The following is a 23,491-nucleotide window of genomic DNA, read 5'->3' on the forward strand; positions in this document are numbered from 1 at the left end:
GGTGACAAATTAGGTACTTTGTTATGTAAAGGGGAAAAAAAGCAGGATTATCATTAACGCTTAATGACAACAGGACTAAAATAGCTACAATGAAATGGTTGGAATGACAGCAGCGCCTCCGCTTATGACTGCTTACCCCACGTGTAGACCACATGTCCTCATCTGAAGTATTTATTTAAAAAAAACACATGCCTCTGTAACAAAATCATTTAGTTGGTGAAACTTGGACCTTTCTTTTAATGTACAGGTTGGCCTGACAAACAGCAAATCAGGTGGTATAGTTACTAACCCCGTGTTGCTCAAGAACTTGGTGGAACATCGAACTGTGTCAACGAGAGGCACGTGTCGATGGTAGGGACACTGCGAACCCTTCAGAGAGCCAGCTGGACGGTCAATGTCTGCCACCTCCCAAGCAAACACGTAGACAGGTAGCAAAATTATGAGTTTGAACGCCACCCCCCCCATCTCAAAATCTAGGGGGACCCCCACCCTATCGGTAGGGTCACGGAACACCCCATGATTTCAGACTACAGGCCTGGTCCCAAGAGGAGCATGCCATCCCGTAAGGTCACTTGCCCATTCTCCGCACCCCCAGTGATCAGTGTAGGGCGGAGTTTGTCCAAACAGCCTGAGGTCCGCACTCAAAGCCCCGCAGCAGGCTGCCCGTCGCAGACGTGCCGGGAGAGAGGCACACTCACCGATGTCTTCCACGTTGAAGCAGCGCTCGTCGTACGTCACATTGTGGTGGCGGGAGCGCAGCTGCAGGCAGTAAGAGGTCCAGATGGACGTGTAGCTCTTGTTGAAGTAGCACTCATTGGGCACGCTGGCGGTGTAGTTGGGGCACTCCATCCAGGTTCTGGAGAGGGAGCTGCCGAACAGAGAGCGGGTGTGAGAATGCGGCGTGTGAGAGGAGCGGCGAATCGGTCACGAGCCTGCCGACCCTTCACGTCCATCAGGGGCTGCAGGTCTGCCATAATGCATTATGTGACACATCTCTAACACTACTTAAATTAAGTATGTAGGTTTGTATTTATACATGTACTTTTTATCGCTGCATCTTGTTTTTTAGCAGGAGAATGAGACACGCAGACTGTGGAAAGATGTAAGACTCATCCACTGCATCCACTAAGCATGTGACCAGGTTTAACGCTCCAGCTGGACCTCAACAGATCACTACTGATTCATTGCCCAATTATTAGCATTTGTGGCAATTAAAAAAATCAATAAATATTGCAAATAAATATTTTAATGGCCTTTTATTTATCGTCTATTTACCCTTTGTTTTACCAGATTACCCCCTTTTTGACTAAATTAATTGATTTTCATGCCAAAGCATATCAGCATGACTGCATGTGACAAAATCTGGAATCAATAAAAATATCACACACAGGGTTTTCATTTTAGGAGCAGAAGTCTTACAAATAAAAATTTCATGTCATGAGAAAGGTCGTTTTTCTACTGCTTCGGTTTTCCTCCTGAGGTCATCGTAGCTTGTGTCCTGTTTGTTTCAGAGTTGTTATTCGGCCCTGGTGCATGCCGGTGTCTGCGCAGAGGCGGGGAACGGCTAAATGCCCTGCCACTGTTTTTCCCAGCAGAGCTGTGCGAGTAATGCATGGCTAGAATTTAATGCCGGGGACAGATGGTCAGGGAGAAGCTCCTGTGTCACACTTACTTCTTTTTCAGAAAGAACACCCGCAGGGCGCCGGGCTGAGAGAGATTCCGGAAGCTTCCGGCGCTCCACCAGCATCGGAAGGTCTCCTGCTCCCGGGAGAGGCAGGCCGTAAAATGGGGGCTTTCTAGGGGGGCTTAAGGGAAAAGATTAAGAGTCAGTGAGCATCACACACACCGGAGGAATAGGAGGTCATGTGGATTTGACACTTTAAGGAACCAAGAGAGATCCTGCTTTAGCAACACAGTCTCTTAGAATTCCGAGAGAACAGACTGAGGGATTCTTCATACCCTTTAATAATTTGCTATGTAGTTTAAAAACCCCACCAAAGGAGAAAAGATTCAAAAACTATTTTCACATTTTAGAAACACCATCCAGCATTTTCTTAAACTTTAAGGTACAGACAGAGGCTTATTTTGTAATTACATTAAATGAACACAATAAAAACTTTCTTGAATAATGACAATATGTCATGACACACTCAGTGGCCGCTTTATTAGGTACGTCTAGCTGGTACTGGGTAGGGCCCACTTTGCCTCCTGAACCACTTCAGCGCTGGATGAGTTGTTCCATCAGAGATGCCTTTCTGTACACCACTTGCACTGAGATGTTATTTTTGCACTGATTGCCATCCTGTTAGCTTTAACGAGTCTGGTCATTTTCCTGTGACTTCCCTTCAACAAGGTGCTTTTTCCCCCAAAGAAAAAGACACTGACTGGAAATGTTTCCATTTGTCACACTATTCTCTGTACACTCTATAGACTGTTGTGTGTAAAATTTTCACACAGCCATAAATATCTAACCCCCACACCATCCCACCTCCTGAAGACATATAACTAAAGCAAACAGTCAGATAGAACCGGCCTGCAGAGCGCTAGATATGCCTCAGTTTTTCATTTTATTGTGAACAGAAGCATGTAAATGTAGTGTGACCTTTAAACAGCGCACTAGTTAGAGACGGCTGTATAAAATCCAATTTGCAGGAAGACAGTAATGCCATAATACAGCTCTCCTGGCTCGACCGACACCAAACGCCGACAGCAAGATGGATTCCTCCTGTACAAAGCTGCTGAGCTCGACAAAACTCGACCCGATCGACTGAAAGCCGGCCCAGACGGTAGGTAAATAGTGGCTCTGTCTCCAAGCGAAGGCGAACGCAGGAAGTCTCCTCTGCACCCAGGGTGCATCTAAGTCCTACTGCCGTAAACACAAACACACATGGATTACCATCTTTCCCAAGCTGACTCCCTTTGCGCCGTTATGTAATGTACAGCACCAGGGTCACTAATATTTATGAAAAAAATAATTATTTCTTGCTCGACACTCCAGGGCTACATTGTTAAAATATCTTTTAGGTTTTTATTAGCAAATGGTACAGAGGATTTGACAAACACTCAGACTCAGCGCTTCCTTAGTCTGAAATCTCTATCGTCCCCGTTTTCAGCTTTTAACTACTGATAACCCAGGATGAACATATGTGGCATTGAGCTATGCTGTGTCAATGTGATGAGTCTGGGGAGGGAGCGCAAGATTTTCTGTTACCAGTCAACTGGGCTAGTTTACTAAAAAAAAAAAAAAAAAAAAAAAAAAAAGCATTCAACATGCACGTTTTTTTTTTACTAGCCAGTACGGTAGTGGCCAGTATTTTTGTACCCCTAGTCTAAATTACTCTCCTCAAGTGAGCGCGCAGAATTAATTTCCAGACCTGGATGAGTCCAAGACAAAAGCTCAGGAAATGAGACAGAGGCTTGATCTTCTGGTGGAGCACAGAAAGGAATAACTTTAAGGAGCCAGTTTATTTACCAAGCAGACGCATGTGCAGTGATATGTACCTAAGTGGATTATATACATTTTTAGCACTCCAGGTTAATCTTCCTCTGAAAAAGCAGCAACATTTTGTTCATAAGGCCAATGCATTGTTTACCATCTCCACCATATATCATATTGTATACCTATACATGTACTTTTATTGCAGATATTGAATTGATTAATAACGAAGGGTGGGGGTTCGAAGGCAAGTTTTTCTTGTGTCAAATGGGTTTCCTCAGGGTGCTCTGGTGTCTGTCCACCATCCAAAAGACATGGTTTAGCAAACTGGTCTCTCTAAATTGCTCATAGTGTCCGTGCGTGTGTGTCCATGTGAACACCCCTCCCTGGACTGGCAGCCCATCCAGGGGGCTCCCCCCGCCTTGTGCTGCCTCCTCTAGGCCACCAGCGACCCTGACCAGCATACGCATTTGGAAGATGGATGGATGGATGGATGGATGGATGGAAGACATACTGGCAACTATTTGTGATCAATTTTACCATAATTATATGTAATTTCTCTGCATAATTACATAGAATTTCTTTTGCTGGGGATGGAAGAAAGGCCTTCTATAGTGTGTCTGGGGAGAAACACATGAAGAGGACGCTAAGAGCAGCGTATGAACTGGTTTACATACCTCGGCACCACCCGGGAGCAGCCTCGGCCATCCGAACACAGATTTACAGCTGGTATTACAGCGCGGGCAGCTTTAAGGGCTGTCATAAACAACCTGCGGCTGCATGGGACTATATATCTCCACTGGTGCGCTTGTGTGGCTGCGCTGCATGAGGTGATGCAGAAGTTTGTTTTGTGTATTTTCTAAGCTGGTGAAGCCGATGAGGAGACTTGCCTGAAACGCAGAGAAATGCAGGCAGCCACAAAGCGCGAGGAAGACAGGCAGCATCGCTACGGCCTGTTTTTCCGTCTTGACGGTCAATTGTCCGCATTAAGGCCCCTACACTGGCCCAGAAATCAATGCCGCCAACTCGGCCCCCAGAGCACGGGGGCCATCGATTGTGGCCTTCAGGAGCATGGCTTCATCGTTTATCACGCCTGGGTTGGGGGGGGGGAGGGGCAGGGTGGTACACCCAGGCTCTGATCACGGAGCACAAACAATTCAGCTGTCCATCACGGAGCGGGTGGCAGGAACATCAAGTTCCCATAAGTGCGGGAGCACAGAGAGATGCACGTTGGAGTGTGTGAGGTTTGAGTCTGTGGCTTATCAGAAACCACAGTCACAGTAATGATCTAATCAAACCTGATTTTTCAGCATTCTGAGTTTCATAAAATGCACACAGCCTCCCAATACTGGTCTTTTCTACAAGATCAACTAAGACAACATCACTGTTAGATTTCCATCCATCCATTTTCTGAAACCGCTTGTTCTATTCAGAGTCAGGCGGTCCGGAAGCTATGGGTGCAAGGCAGGGGACAACCCAGGTTTGTGTGTGTGTGTGTGTGTGTGTGTGTCTGTGTCTGTGTGGGAGGGGGGAGGTTCTCCTGGCATTTGCATGGGTTTTCTGAGTACTCTGGGTCTTGTCCACCAAGTTAATCTCTCTAAATTGCCTTCAGTATGTATGTGCCCTGCAATAGACTGGCATCCCAACCAAGATGTACCCCAGTCTCCTGTCCGGTGCTGGCTGGCATGAGTTCTAAGCCTCTTTACAACTCTGATCAGGATAAGAACTTGGAAATTTCATTTCTCTTATTTAGTCAATAATCCGCACAAAACATCTCTGTAGCAAACAGCCAAATGTCTCTACTTTTACCCAAGCCTATTATGTAGCCCACATACATACTGTTCCTGTAGTAGCCGGTAGTAATTTGCTGTGTGGATATAGCAAATGCTGAACAAAATAAATCACAGTCCATATATGCTACAGATAATACACAGCACATGGCTGAAGCCTGTTACATGTATGTTAGACTGTAGGTATCAGTGTTACTGTACGCAGAGCCCCCAACGTGACAAAGATAAGGGCGATTATTCAAAATGAGATGGTGTGTTCAAGAGGCTGTTGGGCTCATCATACAGATGTTCTGGGGTAATTATCCGAGGGCCGAAGGGAACAGCTCGATGACTCACTCCCTCCCTGCTGCAGGCTGCTCGCTGGCTGGCATTTTTTATTATTATTTTTTTTTTTTTAAACAGCCTGTTTTGCTGAAAGATTCACTGAGGGTTTTCTCTGAAAGCGGAAACTTGAAAAAAAAAATGATCATTCTCCGGACACACGTTTCTGCAATTTAAGCTGGAAATTGCAGTAATGATGGATCTCAATCTGGTGGAAAGAGGGTGAACGGGTTTTCAAAGCCTGAGGACCTGATGCCCATGTCGCATGTCTGCGCATGGGTTACGCAACGGTGCTCGGATGCGCATGTCTGCGCATACTTCAGACAGCAAATCAGACTGACTCCTAAACTAACATACACCACCGTTACACTACAACAGCTATAGAACACTACATATTACATCAGGTTACACACCAGCCCAATTTTAAAACATCAACGTAATAGCAAAGTTATTTTATACTTTATAATTCTGGAATCTAATTGGCCAGAAAGACATTGATTAATTTTCTATAACCACACACACACAGTACTCAGGAATTTTAAGTAAGGGTAGTTGGAATTTAAGATATAATATCCCATTGATTTACTGATGTGATTTGCCTGGTTGGTACAACACGATTTAAATTGAACTGAAACTAAACAGGAAGGTTTAATCACTGGGGAGGTTAAATCGCTGCGTGGGGGGGTTCTTTGCCTCCGCAGTTGTGATTTTAAGAGCGTATAATGAACAGCCTATTGTGAATTGACCCTTACTAAAATCATTAAGGAACTCCTTGTGCAGAAGTAGTGTTACACATTATGCTGATTCATTTAAGGGTGTGTACTAGTGAGACAGCTCAGGCACACTGGTCACTCACTGGCTCCCATGATTCCATTATTCCCTCCCCAGGGGCAGTGCTGTCATACAGACCATCAGCAGGTACTGGGGTATAAGGGGATTCTGACATGTATCACCAAGTGCACAGAAACTCCCATACAGCCGTCCACCTGCATCCAAACGCAAAGGAGTGCACAAACGTGCAAAGCGACGCACACAGAAACAGTAAAGCACTGGTGATCTGCATCATGCTCGCTCAATTCAAAAACTTTGGTGACTTGCAAATGGGGGGGGGGGGGGGGGAACCACTGATCCTGTTGGAATTTTCCTTCGCCCTGGAAATTCCACTAATTTTAACAGGCAGATGAACAACATTAGTACTGAATAGGGACTCTCCTCTACCTTGTGATTACATTCTGTGAAACTTTATAATATGCCAGAATCTATTACACATCCTTACAAACATTATTGATTTTAGTAGAGTACTAAAGGAAAATCAGAGCACTGCTTGATAAAGGAATTGCAAAAAAGTTACTGAATCTTAAAATAATTATGCTGTTTACATAATAATTGCACTGAGCAAATCACTGAAGTATTCTGTAAAGCATTATTCATTCTAATAAGAAAACAACAATTCATTCAAGCAGCACTACAGAAATTATTCCAGCATGGCCGAGGGAAAGAAATACTGGCACTGTAACATACAAAAGGGCTCTTTATTATCCAAGGGGAATGTACATAAAATTAGCTTTACAAAAATCAGATTTAATTAAGTCTATGAGTATCTGTATTGCAAACACCCCTGAGGCAGCGGGTCCTTGGAAAAGAATTCGGGCTCTTTGAAACGAAAGCCTCTTTGTAGGATCATGGATGTGTGTCTCTCAGCATTGCAGCAACAATGTTTGCTGCCTTAACTGGCCAGAGTACATATAGGCCAATAGTCATAATGGGCTCCCAGAACCTGACCTAACATCCCACCCAGGAACTGGCTGTTCCAGGGCACAGAGCAAACCTTTCCGCCCCCACTGGGGCTCCCCTGGCAGTGGGGCGCAAACAGAGTGCAGTGGCGGCCAGTGAGGTTTCGCGGATAATCCGATAGGAACTGGGGGCAGAAAAAACCGAGGCCGAGCAAAGAGCCAGTGGCCTTCGGAGACCAAGCCTGGCGTACGAGAGGCCAAATGGCCGGACGAGAGAGGGGCCAGACTTTAACAACAAAGTCACTCTGGTGAGCCTTTAAATATTGGGAATGTCTTCCAGAAGCATCTTCACTCTTGCTTGTTTATTGGTCTAATGGGGAGAAAGGAAACATATGCAAATTTCCTAGAAATCCAGTGAGTTCACTAGCGATTTCGAAGAAATTTGTGGGGGGGGTGGAAAAAAAATTATTTTCGAGTTTAATGGCAGGACATGCATGCTCACATGGAGCCGGCTGGAGAAACAGCCCCTTTGGTGTAAGAAACAAATGCACTAAAAGTAAAAGGCTGGTTTGGGCAAAAGGGTTCGGCCAGCTGTTCCCCGTGTACAGAGGTGAACACAGCTGTTGGCAACGACTTCCGACACTCAAACTGGGCTCTATCCTGGCCAACTGCCAGCAAGACCGTAAGGACAGTCTAGTGTACTCCTACCAGACAACCAATCAACACAGAGCGTGAGGCCGGCTTGTAATTAACAGTTAAATGCTTGTTACTTCCTTTGTAGTCTCTACACCCACAGAATCTGGGGACCTCAGAACTGCTCCTACAGCATTTAATTGTGTGTTTCATAATACTACACTTCCAGGTAAATACAGAACAAGATCCTCTTTACGCAACAGAAAAAAAAATAAAAAATAAAAAATCAGAAAGCCCATTGCAGATTAAAAATAAAGCAACAATAATGCATAAAGGGTAGTTTATGTTGTTGTCAACAAACTATCATCCATGATTTCCAATGAGAAACACAGACGGCACAATATGGAGCTAAAAGAGGGACCTCTTGGTCAGCTGCATGTAATTGCAAACTAGTTGGACTCCTGACAGAAGACCAGCCAAAAGACTGATGGACAAAAATAAAGTAAGATACCCAAGTGTTGAGCAAGGCCCTGACCCCTCAGCCGATCCATGGACCAGCTTTCTCAATCGAATGTCGCTTTGGATAAAAGTCACTGCTAAATAAATAAATGCAAATGGACCCTTCGGTTGGCCAAGTTCTTGCACATCGCCCACACACCATCTCAGACATCGCCTCTGCTTATTTTTTTCAGCAAAATTGGAGAAGAGTCTTTGTCAATCCATCCATGTCCCATGCAGGGCCGTGTAGGTCTGGAGCCTATCCTGGAAGCTACAGGTGCAAAGTAAGGAATCACCCAGGACAAGGTGCCAACCCATTGCAAGGCAGACTCTTCATTCACGCACGCACACACACACGCACACGTCTTTATTTATGTATAAACTGCTCTATGTCTCCCAGACCTGAAGGGTACCTTCTCCCAACTTCTCCCAATCCAGTGGATTGTCTTGCTCAGTATTTTTTGAAGTATATTTAGGGTCATTGTCATAATTACTTAGTAATTTCCCATCTTTTTTTATATAATATAAATGTCATCTAAATTATGCCCCTGTGTGTATGAAGTTACTACTGTAAGGACTGGGAACACTGTGTTTAGGGCCCATTATTAAAACCACGAAATTAACAGCACTAAAAATTTTAAGTTACTGTGAGAAATGTGAGATTCCACGGACGCGAGCAGAGCTGATTGTTGAAACAAAGATGCGGCCTATGAGATTGATTTGGGTCACATAAAATCATTTTTCAGTATTGTCTTTGGCTTACGTGTCTTCTGCAAGTTTCTGATCTTTTGGTAGGCTGCAACATTATTCCCGTTTAATTGTTCATGGCCAACTGGCGAAACGGCAAATGTCGAATGTGAAGGGGGTGAAGCATTTGTAGAATGTGATAATAGTTGTCCAGGAAATATTAGGATTTCTTGTGCAATGAGCTAAGAATTTGTGAATTCCTTCATTTTTTGATGTATTCCAATAGATATGCAAAGAATGTACGCATGGAAACCAAAAGACTTTAGTTCAACAGTTTTGTGGAAGAAATGGTAAATCATCTGGAAAAAAAGTATGAGATCAGAACTATATTAGCCACTATAAGGTGCATAGGAATCGTTTGTTTTCATATACACCACATTGTTCACCATAAAAGACAGGAAGGATTCACCAGTCACTCTTGACTGTTAGGCTTAAGGGCCTTACTTCAAGGGTCCAACAAAAATATGACTATTCTGTTGGCCACAAAATTCAAACCTACAATCATCTGGACTAAGGCACAGATCCCAGCTCCCTCAGCAAAATACCACCAAAAATGACATGGTGTTTAAGCTACTAGGTTTTTGCCAGTACTGCTGTAACCCTGAGAAATGTACTTAGCCCAAATCACTTAATACCCAGCTTGAAACAGATCCAACCTTAAACCCTTTGGATACAGATATCTGCTATTTATAGAAAACAGAAGCAAGTATGTAAGTGCTTCATATACAGTAACCAGTCAAGATGCCCTGATTTACTTAAAGGCTCCCCCTATAGGACAGTAATGCAGATTGTGCTGCATCCACATGTAAGCCTTTTATAAGCCAGACGTTTTTCAAAAAAATGACGGTAGCTAAGAATGACCTATAGTCTGATTCACAGCAATACAGCTCTGGAAAAAAATTTAAAATATGTAAAATATACATGTTTTTTGCAAACTGCAGCCTGGTTCTTCTCCCTGCTTCTCAGTGATGAAGGGCTTCTTGCTCGCTTTATGGGTCTTCAGTCCTGCTTCCAGGAGCCTAGCAGTGCACTGCACACCATTTAATGTTTCCCTTTTCTTTTGAAGGTGACTTGGTGTCATCCTCCGATTCACGAGGCACTGCTGGATAAGTTGACCACCGTCTCTGGCATTAGAGTCTCGCTTCTGCCCACTACCTGGCTGAGTTTTTCTAGATTCAGAATTCTGAGATTAAAGTCATAATTCTGAGAAAAAAAGTCCGAATTCAAATAATATTTTAATGGTGGCCTAATCCTCTTCCGTAATTTGGTAACATACCTTCATAATGCCTTTATAATGCACTCATAGAACATTCAGTGGATCTTCGTAATGCATTCATATAATATTCATAAGCAGCATGTAAGTTTACCTTACAATGTTTGTTATTAATGTATATTAAAGCTGTCAAGGTATGTTATGGTATTAAGGTATACTTACATGCTGCTTAAAAATGTTCAATGAATGCTTTATATATGCATTATGAAGGTGCACTGAATGTTCTATGAATGCATAATGAAATTGCAGTTAATGTAAAGTGTTATCTATTATTTTCTTAAAAGTGAAACCCTAGTGTTCAACATGCACTAACGCAAACTGAGGTGATCTTTGATTTTAAGGTGAGCTGGCATAATTAGAGAGACAGTAGATCTGACCACCTCTACAGCTAAGAAACTGGCAAGAATTGGCTAGAGAAAACACTGACGCAATCGAATGTAAACTGGAATTTCATTCAGCTTTACTCAGTTGCTGAGTGCAGCAGCCATTCTGAGAAGAGGAAAAAAAGTATAAAACTTGTAAAAACACTCAAAAAGAGCTTAACTGTCTTGATTGGGTCCCAACAATCCAGGGTTGCTTGTCAGTCAGCTTTCTACCAAATAAACCAAAGAATTCTTTGAAATACACAATTTCTATATTCCACAAATAGAATTATTCTGCTGCCAAAATAGGCTAGGATTTCCGTGTATTGTGATATCCACTTCAGCAACTCAGTCATAAGCAAAAGCCTGGAATTTTATGGTGGAATTTGCCGATTCCCTTGGAAAGACATGGATTCCAGCATTTTATGTAAGTACGGGGTGTCTGTGGTCCGTCAAACACATACATGATTCAAAAAGATCACAGACTTTAACCAACCCTTGCAATGGTGTTTGAGTCAAGTCAATTAAAATGGTGTTTTAGTGGTTTAAAGTAGACCAACAGATTAACTAGAAAGGAAACAGAAGAGAAGGAAGAGAAATAAGGGGAAACAGAAGAGAAATAAAATGGGAATATAAACAACAAAGCTGGTTACATTAAACCAGCTTAATCATTGTCAGCCCAGAAAGATTCACAGCCCTCATAGGCCACAAGGGACAGCCACCCATAGCCTATGACCATCAATTTGTTTATATAGACCCAGATGGGCCCTGCTCTGCTAGGGAGGGGCTGTGAGCATTTCTCTCTGTCTCTCACACACACACACACACACACACACACAACGACTCATCAAAGCCATCCAGCCCTGAAAAGAAGCAAGATGCAGGTCGCCAGACCCTTTAAAGTCAAAATATTTAAAATGGGTGATTTATTAAACGCCTCTCATAACCAACACATCCGTAAATCATTATATTCCTGAAGATTACTGCTACCATTTAGCAAAGAAAGGCTCACATTAGAAGGAAGGTATACTACAAATAAGAATACAATGAAGCATGAATTTACCTTCTAACCATCTAGAGAAATTTAAAAGACACCACACATGTCTGTATGTCTGTTTACAGCGCAACTTCAAAACTGAGCGACTAGAGCTCCCAGGCAGGAGAGACATCCACAGCCCACAGTGGAAGATGCCAACAGCTTCATATCTGTGTGAGAACCTCTCTTTTTTGAAAAACTTATAATGGCTCAAATAGCTTTTCTTTATCTTTTTTTTTCTTTTTTACTTCATACATTTCATTATATTTCCCAGAAATATTATTATTTCCCATCCTTTCTTGAATAATAGAAGAGGAGGAAACGAAAGCAGATCTTCCCAAAAGTTGCCGTATTTTTGGTTACTTAGCTGTTCTCGACACGTTTCTGTGTTTGAAGCATGACCTTTTCGGTACGACGCAAAAAACGGAGCCACCCACTGTGGGTTCTGGTCCTGGTCACATTACCACAATCAGAGTCATTGTGGCAGATAGAGACCAGCAGAGGCACAGCGGCTTGTGTGAGACGCGCCCTCGACAGACACCGGGGAGGCTGACTGTCAGCTGGCCAGGAACAGCAATTAGCCTAAAATAATTAGCCTGTGATTCATATTTTAGTGCTTTAAGAGTAAATAAAATCTGTGAATTCTGGCATTTAAGGTACTTTTATTTGTTATGCACATTTTATGTTATGTTAAAGACTACCCTGTCACTGTTAAAAATAAAACGTGTAACTGAACAATAATCAACAAACTAAAACTAATTCTGAATGTATTACCTAAAAGAAAATATTTCATGGAAATCCTCATTTTATTTGTTAGGAAAATAAACATGAATCTGGCGATGGTAAACATGAAGGATTTCTGAAATTTTGGTGAAAAATTTCCATCCATCCAGCTGCCTAATACAGGGTCACGGGGTACTGTATATCCACTTCGTATAAATAACACATTTATTAGGACTATTTATACATTACAGAATAAACCCTAATAAACCCATAAACAGCTGGAAGAGATACAGAAACCTACTTTTTAAAGCAAAAAGTCAAAACACCTCCAAATGATGGATGCACATAGAGGTGGCGGGGGCCGTCGGTCAGCGGGGGCAGTACCTTCTGACGCCGTGAGCGGGGGGGCAGCTGCCAAAGAGCCCGTCTCTAACAGCAGGCAGGCCTGGCTCAGGAGCAGCAGCAGGTGTCTGGCCGCCATCATCTCAGGCCCCTGAAACAGACAGACAGGCGGGTAATTAGCTGGGGGGGGGGGGGGTGACAGACCGGCTCGGACGCGGCCGTGATTGAGCAGAAAACACTGATACAGATGGAAGTATTTTGTTGATCTCTGCGGGGAAACTGTGTGGGTTTCATGGACTCACATGTATATTCAGGTGAGAGCAGGTTTTGGGGGTCATAGAGCAGGTTTTGGGGGTCATAGAGCAGGCTCAGCCAGCAATCTCTCCCCCCCCTTCCCCAAGAGCAGCTCGGGCTAAAGGCCTTAGGGCCTGATTCAAGGACTCACAACCTTCTGGTCACGTGATCGCAAAGCTGCAAAGCTACACACTTGCCGTGATATTCCCCAAGTTCAGCTCACAAACCGCCAATCAGGCAGACTTTTAAGCAACTACTGAATAATTTCACTATTTCTTAAGCAAAGAAAAAATAGCTCCCTCTATATAACGGCATTAAAGATTAGCACCACACAGGTATAAACCTCGATCGACCCTCGGCTGTTCATATGCTAAAACTCGTTACGCTTTCCCAATAAAGATACACTGGTCACACCATCCACCTCAATATAAACTTTAAGTAAAACTTTTACAAACTGCCACCCTCCCCATGGAAGAAGATAAAAGGCTTAGGTCTGAGGTCTTCCTCACCGGACAGTCCCGCAAGTCAGAGCTGCTCAGAGTAAGACGAGGATCAGCGGAGTGCATTTACGGGCCCCGTGTAGCGGCAGCTTCGCTGCGACGCCGCGGATGTGGGTCGGCAAGGTCGGCGGCAGTGAGGATTACACTCGGCATGCCTGCCTGCTAAATTTAAACCGATTGCTGGGCGTTAAATTCTGTGCGACTCGTGGCTGCGAATCGCCTCAGCGGGGACTCACGTTCTCCCAGCAGTCAACACGTCATGCATTAGCACCAAATAAACCGGATAAGGCCTACAAGCCTCATAAAGGAGGGACCAAATGCTTCACAGCATTTGCCAGAATTTGGTACAAAAATCCAGTGTGGGTGTGCTGTGGCGACTGCCGCTGTATCAAGACCTCCCATCATTATCCCACTGGATGCTACAAACTGCAAAATTCTCACTTTCGGTTGTGTGTGAGAGACCACCCCCCCCCCCCCCACACTCCCAAATGTTAGGAAACACCTGGCAAGCCCAGAGCCATGATGGGGGCCATCGGCCGTGTGCAGCGCACAGGGAGAAATGAAAAGCAGATCAGTGTGACGGTCCTTTCCTTCAATTCATGTTCTCGTGTGTTCGGACAAAAACCACAGCCAAGTAAACACTGTAAAGGGACAACTGTCTTTATTTAAACATTCCTTTGGTTGTGCAATCCCTGACCCGACCCTGCTTGAGCCCCCCCCTTACTGAGAACCACAGACATTTGGCCCACAGAGCTTTTTCTCAGCACAGAGAGCAAAGAAGTCGCGCAGAGCACGTTTCAACCTGCTCGTTAACATAGAAAAAGAGTCAACTGCGCATTATTGACAGAATATCCTGAACTCTGGTCATTACAGGATGGACTGACATCTTATCTCCACTATTAACAAAGTGTTTCCTGAACAGGGTGAAAAGTCAGTTTCCCATCTGTTGCTTTTATCTGTGTGCACGCCAGGTCTTAGAGATACATCAAGGTGGACCACAGGCCTCTACCATAAGCTTTATAAACTTAGTCACCTGAGAAAAAGCCCAAAAATTAATTCAATTTATTTTTATATAGCGCCTTTCACAACACAGTTGTTCCTAAAGAAGGGGGAGAAAAGCTGTTCAATACATTTCAGCTTCTCTCCCTCCAAGTGTATGGATTCGCGATGGAAGCCTTCTGTACCACTGCAAATGCTGACCACCTTTGATAAGGAACATCAACCATTTGGTGAAAACTGATCCCCTCTCCAACTGTCTGCAATGAAAAAAATGTCTGCACGTTGCTCGTGTCTGAAGGGTTTAGGGTTGTCCCCTTGAAATGCCAAGCTTTTTACTTTTAATGGATGATTGTATTGGTCTGGGTAAAAGCATTAGCAAAGTTCTCTTTCATTTTGCTGCTTCTGCTCCTAGCTTCTCCATATATCAGCATCCAGCCGGAAGAGCAGCCACCCAGAACAGAACCTGCAGGTGCTCAATTAGTTGGGCAGTCTGGCCTGCAGCTGTAAACTACACACTCCATACCAGATCTTCAGTTCATAATACTTCAGCATGACAACCCTGCAACATAAACCATTTCAGCATTAAGATCCTTAATTGGAAAGCAGTTATAGCCACTGGCAAAGTTCCTGAAACCTGTTTTCACAGAATATGCCAGTACATTCCCTTAAATGTTTATCCACATTTTATATTTACACCAAAAGCGGTCTAAACAAACAGTACTTACATGCTGCCCTGTTTCAATTTTGGTAGCTACTGTGATCTTCAATCTTTGTCTTCGTTCAAGATGGAATCATATTCTGGCTTAATGATTCTACACTATGGCCAAAATTGTGGAAACAATTAGTGATTAGTGAAAACTTTATTCAACTGCTGCCCCAGCTACTTATTTAATTGCCCAATGTATTTGTAACATTCTTTGATTGTTTATAGACATTACCGGCAATATTCGTGTAGTAAATTTTTAAAGCGTAAAGCCAAAAATGCTTGGCCTTTCCACAATTTTGGCCATTAGTGCATTTGCTCAAGCCTGTGAATTAGGAACTATTGCTTTCACTGCCCTGGTGACAACATTCCATAGCCACAGCAAATTAGCCATAAGAACAGTATACATGTTGGCTATCTTCTCATTTCCATGGTTGGTTCTGGGGAATATTTGGACGGGTAAATACTCCTTTAGAAAACACTACTCAAGGAATGTGTTGGTTTGTCTGGATGAAATCAGGACCTGGGAGTGGGGACGGGATCGCCTGGCTGATAAGAGGAACCCATCTTGTCGTTATCAGTGTTTGGTGACCATGCTAGGTGGCTGCTTCCATACTGTGTGTGTCTGGATGACAGAAGAGGGGATGAGGATTGAAATTATCCAGAAAAATATCGGCACCAGTTCTTAAATCGGTAAGCAATGCTCAGTGAGAAGGCAATCTAAACTTCTGCTGTTATTGTTCATCCATAGGCAGATATATTCTGAAGTACTATCCTGAAACATTTTGGTCACAAGATTAGCTCTTCAACAGCTACGCAAACTGTTGCTCATCTAATATTAGTTTAAAAAATCAGTAGGGAAAATCCCAATTGTTTTGAAATTAATATTATGAGAAAAGCTCACTAATGTTTGGGGGTGGGGTCTGGTTCATCCGAGGCAATTAATCGGGTGACTACATGGGGCGACAGAATTTTGTCAGCCAGTCATTCCTTGTTTTGCCTGGTTACATATGAAAGTGGGTTCCTGTTCACCACTGGGTGGCCTCGACCTGCTCTTGGTGTGAACTTCACCCTCCCCCAAGCTCAGAGAAAGGAAAGGTCTATAATAAGGATTAGGTCTCCGTTTCCAATCCCTGTGCCATGTGGCCCTCGAGTTGAGCCAGCTGTCATACATAAGCAATATGCAAAAATAATTTTGAAAAATGATAATCAATGCTATCTTAATCAATGTGACAGGTAACTTCCCCCCCCCCAAAAAAAAAGAGTCATCTACTAGTAATGCAAGTAACAGTAATGTAAGTAATGACTTACGGCTATAGCCGCCGTGAACTAGACTTCAGAATCAACTGTCAAGGGAAGGTAACAGTTGGCAAGAAGCAGGTCTAGGTCTCTGAAGCCCGATCCAGGCTAATGGTTAACAGATTCCGTCCACATGGAAGGAAAAGGGGGCGCTGGACGACACACCAGACATATTGACTTATCAAGCCCTCCGGGGGTGGAGTGGGACCTCCCTCAAAGCTTATTGGCTGACAGGGGCCAGGCTTCCTAGGGTCAGGCTAGGTCCTGAAGACCACTCCGCATCTGGCAACGGGGATTGGAAGATACCGAAATTACACAGCCTTTTAACCTCAAATATTTGTTGTCTAGTGCTGATAAAAATTTTGGACAAAAAAAAAAAAAAACCTTTGACTGACTATGCGTGTGTACAGGGCAGCGCGAGCTTTATCCTTCAAAAGAATATTCCATAATCAAGCAACCAAATCAAACTGTACCATGCGTCTGTTGGATCTGCTGTCTGATATTAGTCACATATAATTTTATGAAACCAGTACATACTTTTCTTAGCATATAAAATTTACAAAACCGGTTTATGATGTATTTGTAATGTGCTTATAGCTAGCTACTGTATAATATATCACATAATTGGTTGTTTCAAGTTAAATACAAAGCCCTTTGTGATAATTCAATCTTTGATGTCTTAATTGGAACATAATATGGTCAAAGTACAGCAAGAGAGAAGTGACAGTAGTAGGAGTATACAGTATGTATGTCTGTTTGGATGAATGAAAGAAATGTTTCCTTTTTAAAAAAAAACGTCTTTAATTGACACTCATGATTATTGTATTTCCTTATACCATGTATAAGCTATAAAAACATTACAGATATGAATGTATTCTTACATTACTTGAAACAAACAATAAACTGTCACTATAACCACAGCCTTCATGCTTTTTAATAAAACATTATTAATACCTTATTTTTATGTAGAATTGGTAGAATGATTATGAGCAGTTGTAATGATGAAGATTATGAATTGTGTGTTATAATCAACACTATAATGCCTTATGACTATCAACAGAAGGTGCTGTAATGCTTTATTAATTCTTATATCGACCAAAATAATTAATTACAGATGCTTTGTACTGCATTCTGAAGACTCATGGGCATTTCACTTACACAAAAATGTTCCAAAGGCAGAAGGAAAAATGTCTTTCGTCCCACCTCCTCAAATTGCTTGGACACACCGCATCTACAATCTGATTGGTTCAGAGAGAGAACCAATCATTTTTCCTTCTGCCCTCAGAACGTTTTTGTGTAAGTAAATCTCCCATGAGATTTATGAGGGTGTCTATAATGCATTACAGATAAGAGATTCATAGAACGTCTAACCTTTTCATTTCGTACATTTGTTTCTTTGTGTTTTTCAGTACACATATTCTAAACATAAATTCTGAAACCAGGCATCTGTGTGAACAATGATTGCACTTAATATAATTTTGTTTCTTTGTGTTATCGTACTTCTCTCTCAGGAGAGTCCTTTTCTCTAATGCCAGACTCACATCGGCAGGTGTGACGTGGCTGTTCATCGCATCACCGAGACACTCATGGTCTCCAGTTGCGGGAAGGGGCCAAATCAAGGACAATAGCTTCACACTATAAAAAAGGCAATGCAAAAACCACTGACTGGACTGCTTGCCATCATAAAGGATGGGGGTTTTCAGAGCTTTGACCTTGCTGACATCTACACTGTCTAACCTATAGTAGCTATATTCATGGCAAACACACAGTTTGTCTGGAAAAAGACAAATTACCACACGAGCAGACGAATTGGTTTTGCTTTAACAAATGAGAATTATCACAAGTTCGTGCAAGTGATTTGTGCTGGTATTTTCCATTGTGCGAGACATTTGTATGAAAACACTGGTTCACATTTGCATACAGCAAAATGATCTGACGTCTAAAGCTGCAGTCCAGCGAGGTCCTGCTAACTGGAAATTTTGGAATTTTTGCATAAAAGAATGCTTTGACCATTACGGCAACATTCGTGAACTCCAACGACTCACATTCACAGCATAGAAGATTCCATAAATATCTTCCTGTTGCACATTTAACACCAAAGTGGACTACATTTACTCCTTTCTGAACAACTGTGAGGCACAACCAATCGTTATATATGGAATGCAGTGGAGACTCACTCATGAGGGATGAGTTTCCAAGGTGAGCCTTACTCTCGTGTGAGGTGTTTCCAAGACGACCAGCTTCTACTTATGACATCATGTTCAACAATTAAGCAAAAAAAAAAATAAAAAACTGGCTCCCAACCGGGGAGTTTTACATCGACCAATTGCTTAAGAGGTTTCAAGGATTTCCTGCACTGGCTGACGCTGGTACAGCTTATCATGCGTTAAACACAAACCTAAAAAATATGTTATTATGCAGCGGCAATTTTCACAATGACTCGACATCACGAAACTGCAGCAGTTCCTAGGTTTTGACTCCTATATCTCAATCGAGGGAGCTGAAGGAATCAGAGAAGAAAGGAATGTGATTAGTCCTCAGCATATAGTCTGTTTGCATTTCATGGGAGAATGGAAAGTGGGGATCAGCAGAATATACTTGAGGGAGTGAGGAGCAGGGATCTGGCTGCTCCGCACATCCCAAAACTGAGCTGTGTCCACACGTGTGTGTGTGTGTGTGTGTGTGTGTGTGTGTCAGATGGCACATATGAGTCTTCGTGGTTCCGCAGACACAGAATCCCAGGCCATGGTGCATCTGTCCTGTACGAATATCCTGCATGTCCGGGCACAGGAGTGAGCGTACGTGGATCTGCGTTTATGTGCGTCACAAGGACCGGAGTGAGCGCACGGTGCAGCCAAGCGTCTGAGCACCGACGGCAAATCACATGGCGTGCGCACACATTCATTCAGAGAAAGGGGCTGGGGTGCGTCGGTGTGTGGACACAGCAGGAGTACGGGTGCAAGCATGTCTGAGTGCATGCGTCCGTGTGCATGCGTGCGTGTGTGTGTGCACGTGTGTGTGCACAAGCACATGTGGGTCCATAATAAAACACTTTAAATGAAATTTTTGTAAGTAAAGAAAAAAGCAAACCATTAAGACAGGGGTGGCCAATCTTACCCACAAAGGGCCTGTATTGTATGCGGGTTTTCACTGTAGCTCCCTAATTATATTACTAATTAGAGGACTGATTGGCTAAGGAGTCCTCACACCTGGGTTTGAACAGCTGACCTACAGGTTATCCCAAAAACCTGCATACACACCAGCCCTTTGCGGATAAGACTGGCCACCGCTGCATTAAGAGACATTAAACTATCATGGTATCATTGTATTTGGTGAGGCAAAATAGTGGTTGAATTTACAAAAAAAAAAACAAAAAAACTAGGAATTAAGCCACAGATTAAGAACAGTAAGCTTACTAACATGAAAGCTGACCTCATCCACTACATAGAACGTCTTATTCACATAATCCACAGACACACGCTGGCACAAAGAAAAACCGGCCCTTTATTTGATTCAGCAAACAGATGAGATAGGAACCCAGACTTCCTTTGTAGTTGTTTAAAATTCAGCTTAAAAATCGATGGATGTCGGAAAATGTCACAGAAGGAACCACTGGAACCATACTACGAATGACGCAGGCTGTCATATGACATCTTTCTCAAGGCCAAAATCGATACCTTAACAGACTGACCAGCAACGACATGGCTTCACATGCTGACTTTAATATTACACCATTGCTTATTCAGCCAAAACGCTAGCTTGAACACGGTAACCTGCAGAGCCAAAAGGTGCAAGCTATAGCCACTTATATAACTAGATATTGTAAGAGAAATTTTAAGTGAATACAGCCTCAGTGCTACAATAGAATCTACCTGAGACCTGAAACCAGTTTTAAAACCCAGCTGCATGTTGTATCCATTTTATTGCCAGTTGGAAAAAAGAAAAAAAAAACATGTTAATACCATTGATTGTTTCAATTCAAATTAAAAGCAGTCATCTTTTTAAATTTTCTGTGGCAAAGAAGCATGTCAGCATGCCAGTTAGGTCCCACATTGTGGTTTGCATATAATTTCAAGATATTGATTTTCAGAGGCCTGAGTGCACACCAAATGACATTATTCCTATATACTTCATACTTATGACCTATCCATCCACACATCTTTCTACCCCATATCCTGAGCAGGGGGTCTCCAACTCCGGTCCTGGAGAGCTACCGTCCAGTAGGTTTTCTATCATACCCGGCTTCTGATGAGCCACACCTGTTCTCAGGTAAATACCAGGAGCAGGTGTGGCTCCTCAGAAGCCAAGTGGGACAGAAAACCTACTGGATAGTAGCTCTCCAGGACCGGAGTTGGAGACCCCTGCTCTAGAGCCTACCCCATGGGGCTCAATGCCGAGGTACACCCTGGAAATGAGGCTAGTCACTATAGGCAATTTACTCAATTCAGCATGTATTTTTATGCAAAGTGACACACATTTTTGAGAAAGCAGAGTAAATCCCTGGGCCTTGCTCAGGGTCACAATGATGAAATAACCCCATTGACTCATGGAATTTGAACCAGAAACCTTCCGATCACTAGTACAGCATCCTAACCTGTTGAACCACACACCACCACAAACTAGTCTAACTGCAAGTTTCTGGATTCTGAGGGGAAACCAGAGTACCGGAGAAAACGCACACGGCACGGGGATAACATGCAAACTGCACAGACCCAGAAGAGGAGAGATTCCGCGCCCGATCCTGAAGGTGTGAGGCAAGACGACCGTACACGAAGCACTGAGCCAACCCTCTGCTCTCAGCGTTATACCACTTTCATTGTCATTGTTATGCTGCATATGAAGCATCGCCCACTTAGCATTAAACCACCCTTAAGTACAGTTTTGGACCCAATTTCCTAGAAATCATTTTCTTACAACAAACGCTGTTACGCATTCAAAATAGAAAGGTCTCACCATAATCGGCAGACCAGGATGATGCATGTTATTTATTTACTGCAGAAATCATTACCGTGGGGAGTAAAGGCAACATTTTCAGCTTAGCTAAAGGTAACATGGCCATGCTCATGGCAGACTGACAAAACTAAAGCGACTGGTGCCGACTGAGGGGTGCCAGCCTTGTTTACACAACAGCAGCGCCAGACATGAAACCAGTCTGTGTTTAACACGGATAAAAGCCTATATTTACTTTGCAACAGAATAAAAACGCATTTTATTTTTAAAAACGAAAATTATATAAATGCAGAACATATAAAACCGAATTATATGATATATATGTACTTTTATTCATTTTCAGATTTAACTGAGTGAAATTAATTTGGATTTTTAATATATTTGTGCATATATGTATACCAATACTGGATTATTATTATTATAAGCTTGTATTAAGGTCGAATGAAATGAGAGTTTGCAAGAAAACTACACAGAAGTTATATAGAAAGAAAATTTTAGTGTCAGCTTGTAATTTGCTCTTTTACCCAACAATCCTAGTGGCCAGTTTCTGGTTTTAGACTCGCTGGTCAACATACACAGTTCATCTCAACTTCACTCAAACAACATTCGACCAACAACATTCCCATCGATGGGAAAACCTCAGCAGAAAAGGGCGAAAGGCTTCTGATTAACTTCAGTTTCCTGCTCGGATTTCTCTCTGCCGTCTTACAAAGGATTCAGCAAACAGTTCCGACACACATGTATCCCCTTATTTCGTATATAGAGCGCATCACCATCACAGACGTGACATTTAGAAACGGAATAGCTGCAGCCCCTGGTTTCTTATTTCCCAGCAACTGCCAAGTGGAAAATGCAGACAGCATAAGAACATCTGTTTATCTGGGGAGCCAGGAGCCCCCACGCTGGTACGCGGCTCGCTTTCCGACACACAGACTAGTAACTAAATGAAACTGCTAAAACATACCCAACAACATTTTTTCCCCACCTAAGATAACAAGGACTTTGCTATTGCAAAAAAAAAATTACGCGGTTATAACTTTAATCTCTTCCAGTAAACAGTCCTGAGCTTATTCCGTGAAGGAGGGGGGAAGAAGTGCTGGAGAATCGCAGAGATGTGCGCAGGAGCCGCCGCAGAAAAGGAAGCGAAGGTTACTCAGGCTGGCTTTCCAGAAGCACATCATCGCACCCACCTTATCGCAGAAGTTGTCAGTGGCGAAATGCGCGCCGAACGAGTCCGCGTCGCCGCAGCCGGGGACGGGGCGCTAGGAGCGGGGCGCTAGCAGCGGGACGCGGGCATTCTGCCGAGCCGGCGCTCCGCTTCCTCAAATATCCCTTCGAATCGTTTCTCTCTATTCAGTCATATCCTTCAAAGTGCCTCTTTTCTCACCGCACTGAAGTATCCTTGCTCGTCGCGGCGAATCTCAGTTTTATTTGTCACCCTGTTTCAGGAGCGAAATGTGGGAAAAAAAAACGTTTCTCCGCTTCTGTTGCGATTATTGAGACCAAATAATGAAGCGCCACCTGGTGGCAGACATTCGCCATGCGCGCCAAGCTGCACGCAATCAGCGAAAATGTGGCTGCAGTTTAATATTTGCTGCCTTCTGAGGACGTTCTCTCTAATAAATAAAAAAGTAAACAGACGGACCCTGTCCTTGTGTTTTTTTATTTTTATCTAAGGTATGCATATATTTTTTTCTCGTAACGGTTTTGAAGCAAAAAAAAAACTTGGAGGGTACTAGTCCTTTAAGTAAAGATCATGAACATTACATCTGCATCTGGTATTTGTTTTCCTGCTGTTGTGTCGGCAGTTAAATCTCATTACTGTACACCCTAGTGCATATTGGTGTGAACC

The 23,491-nt window shown here is 43.1% G+C and overlaps 1 protein-coding gene across 2 annotated transcripts in view; it reads right to left on the bottom strand.

Annotated features, from left to right (window-relative positions):
- The window catches only part of ghra (growth hormone receptor a), a 36,518-nt gene extending 13,310 nt beyond the window's left edge, over positions 1-23,208 (bottom strand). Inside the window, exons 1-4 of one of the 2 annotated variants that reach the window (XM_023802923.2) lie at positions 22,830-23,208; positions 12,937-13,045; positions 1,673-1,805; positions 699-868 (exon numbers count right to left, since the gene is read on the bottom strand). In XM_023802923.2, the coding sequence (XP_023658691.2) occupies positions 699-868; positions 1,673-1,805; positions 12,937-13,036 (403 nt within the window). In that variant the 5' untranslated portion in view covers positions 13,037-13,045; positions 22,830-23,208. Of the gene's footprint in view, positions 1-698; positions 869-1,672; positions 1,806-12,936; positions 13,046-13,697; positions 14,069-22,829 lie in introns of those variants that run through there. The other variant, XM_023802922.2, reaches the window with a different exon arrangement.
- Between the last annotated feature and the right edge of the window lie 283 nt (positions 23,209-23,491).

The sequence above is a fragment of the Paramormyrops kingsleyae genome, chromosome 2 (assembly GCF_048594095.1).
Source record: "Paramormyrops kingsleyae isolate MSU_618 chromosome 2, PKINGS_0.4, whole genome shotgun sequence".
Taxonomy (NCBI): domain Eukaryota; kingdom Metazoa; phylum Chordata; class Actinopteri; order Osteoglossiformes; family Mormyridae; genus Paramormyrops; species Paramormyrops kingsleyae.